Source organism: Bos javanicus, chromosome 19 (genome assembly GCF_032452875.1).
Source record: "Bos javanicus breed banteng chromosome 19, ARS-OSU_banteng_1.0, whole genome shotgun sequence".
In the NCBI taxonomy this organism is placed as follows: domain Eukaryota; kingdom Metazoa; phylum Chordata; class Mammalia; order Artiodactyla; family Bovidae; genus Bos; species Bos javanicus.
Window position 1 is genome coordinate 62,954,169 of NC_083886.1, and position 9,390 is coordinate 62,963,558.

The 9,390-nt window shown below is 43.8% G+C and overlaps 1 protein-coding gene across 3 annotated transcripts in view; it reads left to right on the forward strand.

The window, feature by feature from the left end:
• LOC133232967 (ATP-binding cassette sub-family A member 10-like) overlaps positions 1-9,390 on the forward strand; it is a 54,716-nt gene that overhangs the window by 19,960 nt on the left and 25,366 nt on the right. For all 3 annotated transcript variants that reach the window (XM_061392994.1, XM_061392995.1, XM_061392993.1), the window contains exons 14-21: positions 138-257; positions 498-636; positions 2,530-2,620; positions 3,105-3,244; positions 3,991-4,110; positions 5,461-5,659; positions 8,099-8,265; positions 9,078-9,211. In XM_061392994.1, coding sequence (XP_061248978.1) covers positions 138-257; positions 498-636; positions 2,530-2,620; positions 3,105-3,244; positions 3,991-4,110; positions 5,461-5,659; positions 8,099-8,265; positions 9,078-9,211 — 1,110 coding nt within the window. The remainder of the gene's footprint in view (positions 1-137; positions 258-497; positions 637-2,529; positions 2,621-3,104; positions 3,245-3,990; positions 4,111-5,460; positions 5,660-8,098; positions 8,266-9,077; positions 9,212-9,390) is intronic.

The window sequence follows — 9,390 nt, forward strand, 5'->3', positions numbered from 1 at the left end:
TTTTTGTTCAACTATTACTTTACTCTTTCATAAATAAAACTTAATCAATGGAGTTCTAGAATAAATTCCTTCTAACTATTAGCAAATTAAGACTGCTTCGGGTAAAATGTTTTCTATTAATGTAGTTTTTTTGATAGGTAAAAGGCATTACGATGGAATTAGACATGCACAATATTCAAGATGTCATCGCTAAAGAGTTAAGTGGTGGACAGAAGAGAAAACTCACATTTGGGATTGCCATTTTAGGAGATCCTCAGGTAAGAGATAAAAATATCTTTGAGTTGAATCTGGATTGAAGGATGTAAAATGATTGTTAAAGTCCAGACTGCACTTTAGTTGCCAAACGTGAGAGTAAATTTATAATAAAGGGCTACTCGAGCCTGTTAGGGATCCGATGAAGGACTCTGTTTGAACGCAGATGTCATACTGGGTTCCATGTTGTTTTCGGAAGAGCCTCTCTCTAAACAGAAGGTGCTTTCGCGTGCTCTCCACTGCAGGTTTTGCTCCTAGACGAGCCAACTGCTGGACTGGATCCTTTCTCAAGGCACCTCGTGTGGAACTTCCTGAAGGAGCGGAAAACTAACCACACGATCCTTTTTAGTACGCAGTTCATGGACGAGGCTGACATCCTGGCTGGTGAGTCTTCGGTTCTTTATACTGACTCAGTATTCAAGGGCTGAATACGAGAGAGATTCTCTCTAACGTCTGTTGGAAAGAAGAGAGTCTCATTTGCTGTGCATCTGAGAAAGGGCATCTGAAAGTGGCACTTGGCGTCCAGGCATTCTGACCCCCGTGAGTTCTCAGACTCACGCTTTATGTATCCTCCTGTCTGTAACTTTCTGGGCTGTTTATATTAATCACAAGTGCGTGTTTTTAAAAATTTGAAATGCCAGTGTTACTTTTTATGTGTGTGTGTGCGTGCTAAGTCGGTTCAGTCGTGTCCGACTCTTTGCAGCCCCATGGACTGTAGCCCGCCAGGCTCCTCTCTCCATGGGATTCTCCAGGCAAGAACACTGGAGTGGGTTGCCACGCCCTCCTCCAGGGGATTTCCCTGACCCAGGGATCAAATCCACATCTCCTGTACTGGCGGGCAGGTTCTTTACTACTAGCACCACCTGGGAAGCTGTATTGTGTATGCGTGTGTGTGTGTGTGTGTGTGTGTGTGTGTGTGTATACAAAAATATGTGGCTTCCCACTGAAGTGACTTAGCACATACACATACAAAAATATTTATTTTTTGTTGAGTAGAAAGGAATGTTTAGCTGGGAAAAACTCTATTTTAAATTTGCAGTCCTTTGTGCCCTTCTAGGGAGATCCTTTCTTTACTGAATGAGGTGTCGGGTGTGAAGTTTGGAGAATTAGAGAGACAGCAAACATTTTGCCTTGGAAATCTTGGCAGGTGGGGAGGACGGTTTCAGTGAGGCCAGAGATCATGTAGAGAAGGAATCTGGGGAAAATGAGGTCAGAAAGGGTCTCAGGGAAGGGAGAGAAATTTTTGCTGTTGATGTGCCTTGTAAGAGTATCCGAAGTTTCCCACATGAAATCAAGATTGGATGCACTTTATCTCTTGTGTCAATTGTCTCCTGCCTCAAAACTGCTGTCACAAGCCATCTCGAAGCTCGGTGCCCTAAATCAATAGGCATTCACTTGGCCTGTGTGTTGCAGAGTTGGCAGTTCAGCTGGTGGTTGAATGGCCATTGGCTTTCGCTGTTGTTGCCACTTAGTCGTGCCCGACTGTTTGCAACCCCATGGCCTGCAGCACACCCGGCTTCCATCCTCTGCTATCTCCTGGAGTTTGCTCATATTCATGTCCATTGAGTCAGTGATGCCATCCAACCATCTCATCCTCTGTCGTCCCCTTCTCCTTCTGCCCTCAATCTTTCCCAGCATCAGAGTCTTTTCCAATGGGTGGGCTCTTTGCATCAGGTGGCCAAAGTTTTGGAGTTTCATCTTCAGTATCAGTCCTTTTAATGAATATTTAGGGTGGATTTCCTTTGCGAGGGTGACTTAGGTAACTCAGCCCCTGAAGGTGTATTACGTCTTCTAGGAGGCATGGTCCTGCTCCCCCTGTAGGTGTATTACGTCTTCTAGGAGGCATGGTCCTGCTCCCCCTGAAGGTGTATTACATCTTCTAGGAGGCATGGTCCTGCTCCCCCTGAAGGTGTATTACATCTTCTAGGAGGCATGGTCCTGCTCCCCCTGTAGGTGTATTACATCTTCTAGGAGGCATGGTCCTGCTCCCCCTGAAGGTGTATTACGTCTTCTAGGAGGCATGGTCCAGGCAGGTTCTCGTGGTGTTGATTGAGCCTTGAAAGTGCAAGACCCAATGCATCAGCCCATCTCAAGCCTCTGTGTGCCCAGGTCACCACTGTCAGTCCCAGGGTAGAGACTGGCGTCAAGTAGCAGCATCTAGGAACTCTAGGTACCGAGGTTGCATTCATCCTGAAAAATCCAGCCAGTTTTGGTCTCCAGAAAGAATGTTCTATACAAGCAGTTTACAAAATTTACTCTTTCTCTCTTTCTACTCAGATAGGAAAGTGTTTCTGTCTAACGGGAAACTCAGATGCGCAGGGTCGTCTCTGTTCCTGAAGCGGAAATGGGGTATTGGATATCACTTAAGGTAACGTATTCTGGGTGTGATTGTTGTTGATAAGACTGTATCCACATGAGGGGTGACCATATTGTAATTCCATGTAATCTTTAGAACTGTAAGAAAAGTCAGCTCCATTTGGGGAGAGGATTGATTTACAATAGACACTACGAAATATCTTGTTAACATTTTCTTATTGGTTACACCTTGGTTTTAAGCACGAAAATTTCTAAAAATGTCTGTATCTTTCAATACAACATTTTTGGCAATATTTATATAGGAAAAATCTGCAGTTGTGTCCCCCTAAAAGCAGTCGATCATTTTTAATAAAACGGTTTGTCCTAAAAGTCTAAAATTGTATTCCAAATCCACTTCCTAGAATGTCAGAACCGGTTACTGATGTTAGCAGGGTATGCCTGTAATATATACAGACTGTTTAACCAAAAACTGTCTTTTAGTGAGCAGTCATATTTGAGAAGAACTTGAAGGACTCATGCCTCTTTTGAAAATTTAGTTTACACAGGAATGAAAGGTGCAATATGGAGAGAATCACATCCCTCATCACACAGCACATCTCAGATGCCAAGTTAACAGCAGAAAGTGAAGAAAAACTTGTGTATACTTTGCCCCTGGAGAGAACAGACAAGTTTCCAGGTAACAGACTGTGTGACCACATAGAGTACAGCCCCTGGCCCACGATGATGCTGACTGCATTTTCTGCGGCTCTCCAAGTCCTGCTCTGAAGCTTCTACATGAAAGTATCCATAAGTACTCTCCCTCCCATTTCCAATGTAATGAAGTGTGTTACTTGGACATGGTTTTGATGAGAGAGCAACTAAGTTTCCCTGAATGTAGTCCACTGAGAAACTCGGGTTTGCTCTCTTCATCAACATTAAACGAAGCTTTGACATATATCTTTCCTGAATCAGCAGAAACCTTTCATTTCTGTTTGAGATACAGGCTCAATAAACCTTATTTTTAAAACATTTACAAGCAGGTCTATAGTTTCTTGGTAAATTATAATTTTAATTATGAATGTAAGATACTGATTATAAAAAAATTTGGAAAGTACAAAGAAGAAAATTCAGTTTATTCCATGCCGCCTGAATTTTTATTTTGAAGTTTTTTGAGTTTTTAAATAGACATACAGATATAAACACACACATGGCCATAGAAATTCAGGAGATTTTAAAGTTTATGAAACTATAATAGAGATGTAAAATAACAAAAATGATTTGAAGGACAAGAGAACACCTTATGGGAATGTTTTCTTGAATTGCTGGCATCTCTAATGTGAAAATATTTTCAGATTTATCTATCCTGAGTAATTGTTAGCAATTAGTATTTTAGTGTACTCTTTACCAATAATAATTGCATTGTTTTGTTACTTTGCTTTTTAGATCTTTGCAGAGACCTTGAAAACTCTTCTGACCAGGGCATAATGAATTTTGGTGTTTCCATGACAACTCTAAATGAAGTATTCTTGAACCTAAAAGGCAGATCAGCAATTAATGGGCCAGGTATAAAAATGTGTGTCTAGCAGGAAATTAAGGAAAAAGAAAATGACCATGTGTTAATTTATATTTATAGATTTTTCTGTGGAATTCTAACTAGAAGGTGAATTAGGCATAAAGGGGGCCATCCACCTTTTAAGGTATCGTAAATGTTTTATGGTAACGTCATCAGGCTTGGGGCCAGACCAGTCTCCTTGTGACGCTGTGTGCCCCCCGTCGGGTCTAACCTCTTCCCTCTGCAGTGCCCACCACTATCCCTCAGTAGCTCTCTGCTAACGTCCTAAATCCAGGTTTGTCTCTTTCTTGCCATTCCCTGTAAGAATGTTCTCTTGCCTAGCTAACCAACTCATTCTAATTAACATATTCATGGCAGATAATTAAATAAGACGTTATCTTCTCTTACTTTATAGTAATACTAATTTGAAGAATTTAGAAGCCTACTATGTGCCAGACATAATGCTCAACTGTTGGATTCTGTTGATTTTTTTTTAAACCTGATTTTATTTTTATTATTTAAAAGTATTTATTTACCTATGGCTGCACGGGGTCTTTTTTGCTGTGTGTGGGCTTTCTCTAGTTGTGGTGAGAGGGGCCTGCTCTCCAGCTGTGGGGCACGGGCTTCTTCTTGTGGCAGCTTCTTTTGTTGCAAAGCATGGGCTTTGGGGCACACAGGCTTGATTGCCCCAAAGCTTGTGGGATCTTCTCAGATTGGGGATCGAACCCATGTTCTCTGCATTCCAAGGCAGAGTTTTAATCACTGGACCACCGGGGAAACCCAGGATTCTGTTGTTCTTAATCCCCATAAGTTATTTTATTTATATTATGACGTAGGTGAGAAAGTGAGATTTACACATCTGAGTGATTAGCCGCAGTCATACGGCTCGCGTGTGGTGTGGGTGGGACTCAAACAGGGGATCTTCATGGACTTTCTCTTACTTAACACCACGGTGTCTTGAAAAAGTTACTGAATGTCAACTGTCGGTGATAAACTGATCCTCTGGAGGAGACGAAGGAAGGAGGAGAATTTTCAGGAAATTCGGCTGTAGAAATTTATCATGGTGTTTTTGCGTAAGACATGCTCTGCACAGATCCCTCAGTGAAGAGCTTTCTCTACAGATACAAATGAAGTCATGCACTCTAGACGCCTAACCCATGCCCTCAAACTGATTCCCTCCCTCCCCAAAGCTGCATCCATTACATTTGTTTGAAGGAAAGATTTGAATGTAAAAGTTATAGCTATCAGCAGTTGATGTGTTAGAAATGTTGTTTCAAACAGTCTAACATCATTTCTCAAAGTTTCTAAAGAGAAAATGTAAGTAAAGTAACCTCTTGTAATAGTTTATCACATGGTTACAGATCCCGGTGTCGGGGGCCTGGCGGAAATCGACGTGACCCGAGACCCTGGAGCGGAGTCTGAAGCCCAGCAGGCTCTTGGTGCCCTTCCAGAAGTGAAACAGGCCGCCAGCTCTGCAGCTCTGTGGAGACGCCAAGTCTGTGCGGTGGCGAGACTCCGCTTCTTAAAGCTGAGGAATGAGAGGAAGATTTTCCTGTCCTTGTGAGTATCGCACTTTTTAAGAAATTTTTTTGTTTTGTTATTTTTAAAATATTTACTCACTTACTTATTCTCGTCTGCATGCGGTCCTGGCTGCAGGGCGCGGTCTCTCCCTGGGGCGTGCTGGCGTCTCTCCAGCTGCAGTGCTCAGGCTTAGTTGCTCCAAGGCACGTGGGATCTTAGTTCCCCGACCCGGGATTGAACCCGTGTCCTCTGCATTGGAAGGTTGGTTCTTAATCACTGGACCACCAGAGAAGCCCTTATCAGACTCTTCAAGTCCTTAGTCCATATATGCATGCTGCTGCTGCTGCTGCTAAGTCGCTTCAATCGTGTCCAACTCTGTGCAACCCCAGAGACGGCAGCCCACCAGGCTCCCCTGTCCCTGGGATTCTCCAGGCAAGATCACTGGAGTGGGTTGCCATTTCCTTCTCCAATGCATGAAAGTGAAAAGTGAAAGTGAAGTCGCTCAGTCGTGCCCGACTCTTAGCGACCCCATGGACTACAGCCTACCAGGCTCCTTTATCCATGGGAAAACCAGGCAAGAGTACTGGAGTGGGGTGCCGTTGCCTTCTACCCATATATGCATAAAAGGTCCCAATGTCAAGAAAATACGTCTACTGATTTCTTCATTCATGTAATAGGTTTGTTTTGAGTGTCTGCAGTAATTAAACGCCACTGAAAAGGCCTTGAGACGGACGATCTTGTCAGGGAGAAAAGCACCAATCAAATAACTACCCAATAACCATGCTGTTTTTTCAGTACACCACAAATCTTTACTGAAGCCTGTAAACTGTTCTACATGCCTTGATTGAGATCTGTACCCTTCTAATAGTGTTTACCTTCTGATTGGGGGAAAAGGTAAAAAATGATAAATGTAAAAACTAAATACATTATATAGTAGTTTATACAAAGTAGAGTAGACCAAGAAGCTGGGGAGGGAGCTAGGGTTCATTCTCGACAGGTGGGTCAGTGTTGGTCTCATTGAAATGCTCACCTTTGAGCCAAGACTAGAGAACGGGAAGGGATTAGCAGACAAGTGGTGGAGGATGATGGCTCAGAACCGAAAGCATCTGTTTTATTTGGCAAAAGGGAAGTCCTTCAGGTTTTACGAAGAGAAAGCCTGAAAGTAGATAACGCTTGTGAGCTGCTTGACCACAGAGGGAATTTCTACTGTTCTTTCTATGATCAGTAGCTGAAGGGAGACTGCAGTCAGACGGAAATTTCATTATTTCTTTATGAAGAGAGAGAGAACATGCTTTAGTGATGATGGGAATGAGCCAGTAGCAGGGACGTCACGGAGGATGAAGGAAAGATGAACTCAGTGTGGGAGGTCCCAGGAGTGGGGTGGAGCAGGCCCAGAGGAGCGCTGAGGCCCGGCCTGTGATGTGAGCAGAGGCTGGTGATACCAGAGGGGTGAAATGGGACCTCGGGCGCGTCCTTGGATCTGTCTTCTTTGTCGTTGATAAGACCGGAGGGGAATTCTCTCTGGTGGACTTTGTTGTTCTTTCTCTAGAAGCCGAGAGGCTGATAGAGTCTGAGGTCTGATAGGGAGGAGATTACTGAAAAGAGTGGACGCACATACTTGCTAGTGAAACAGAAAGACGGCTTGGAAGTGTTTTACTTACGGTTGTTGGAGTGAGTTCTAGGATCTGAAGCTGGCGTATTCAGTGCTGCATGTAGGTTCATCAAAGTTAAGATACATGTCAAGTAACAGCGGACAGAAGGTCAAGTGTCACTTGAAATCGTGCTCGTGGCGCACTTGGAGCCACAGCGTGAAGCACGGCTCCTTGCCGTCCAGAACTCTCGAGACAGGCCCTCTGAGTCCATCACACTTTTCTATATCGGATAAATCTTTATTATGTTGAATTGGTCCATAGTGGTTTTCAGGTCTACTGTTAATATAGCCTACTTTGCTGTCTATTTTGTTCATTTTTGAGACTTTTAATGCTGAAACCCCAGCTAAAAATCTTAATTTATCTAGTTAAAAAGTAACTGTAATGTATAGTGGAGCTATATGTCACGTTGTATTTTCCAAATCTCCTGTAAATGTGTTGTCATACTTTTATAATATAAAAAATAAAAATGAAAGAAGAATGAAGCAACAAGAGTAAAGAGATATTTTAAAAGTGCCCCCTAGGTAGGCTGTCTGAGGTCCTGCAGACTCTTCCACGCGTCCTGGTCAGCCAGCACGCCCGAGGAGGAACCCTCCGGACCTCACCTCCTCCTCTGGTCCTCCGTCCCCCTCGGACGCCTGGCAACGTGATACAATCATGCTAAAATGTGGGCCCACTTTCAGATTAATCCCACTCTGGGTTTCATTTTGTGTAACTACATGGCATATCTGCGTGTTGGATTTCCATAGGTTGGCCTTTAAAGAGCGTGTCTGTGACTTAATCAGAGGGAACGTGTTTTAGACTCACGGTTTCATTTTCTCTGACTTAGGTTAGTGGTGTTCGGAATTGCCTTAATCCCCACTGTCTGCGAGAAGATCGTGTATTCAGTGTATTTTCATGATCATCGCTGGGAGTTTTCACCCGGAATGTACTTCCTTTCTCTGGAACAGCTCCCTCAACCTCCTCTGACCAACCTGTTGATCATCAACAATACAGGTGAGCGACAGGCCTTCAGTGTAGCCTCAGTGAGCTTTTTTTTGGCTATGCCATGCAGCTTGTGGGATCTTAGTTCTCAGTGAGCTTTTTTTTGGCTATGCCATGCAGCTTGTGGGATCTTAGTTCCCTGGCCAGGGATTGAACCCACACCTTCAGCAGTGAGAGCGTGGAGTCCAAACCACTGGCCCACCAAGAAGGCTGTAGTCTTCAGTTTTCACTATCAAAGAACTTTGAGGAGGGCAAAGTTGAGAGGCAGACAAATCTGTCTTGACAACAACATGAGGGGCGGAAGCAGGGTCTGTCTAGCCTGCCTCATCTTCAGGTTGAGGAAACTGAAGGACTTGTTTTCGAATCAAGAGAAATAATGGAAGAATGGAGAATATCAAGCTTGCTTGATTCTGTGCCGGTCTCGTGACTCGGTCACCAGGGCTGTAAGCATCGTGCTGGGGTACCCTGGTCCCCACGTCTGGGTCCTGAGGGGGGATTTTGTGTGTATTTTGTAATTACAGACATTGCAGAGTTCTGGAAAGTCTGTAACATTCACTAATAAAAAGTTTTATTTCCGTGAGAATCACAGATTTCTCAGGAAATAACTAAGAATTGCAAGAGAAGTGAACACTTTCTGGAGAGGGTCGAGAGCGTGGGCTGGAGTCTTAGGTCCCAGCATCAGAGAGCACTTCCTGAGCTGGGAGCGTGACGGGGGCTCTGCCGGGGCAGGCGCACCATTCCTTTACAGAAGACGAAACCGTTATCCTAAAGCCTTGACACTGACCTTCCTGCTCTCGTGCTGCCTTCTTCACGGGCTTCTTCAGGATCCAGTATTGAAGACGCTGTGCAGTCCCTGAAGCATCAGAATCTAGTTCTGGAAGTAGATGATGCTAGAAATAGAAACGGCTCAGACGACCCTTCCTACAACGGAGCCATCATCGTGTCTGGTGGCCACAGGGTACGTTTGCCTCCATGGACTTTTTTAAAAAGATTGTCAAACCAAATTTTATTTTTAAATAGATTTTAAGTGGGAAGGAAAAAAGATCTGCTTCTGTTTACCACTAAGTACCTTTGTCTAAAAGACATACACATTCAACAATTCAAATTATAATTCCAAGGGAAAGAATATATCTGAAT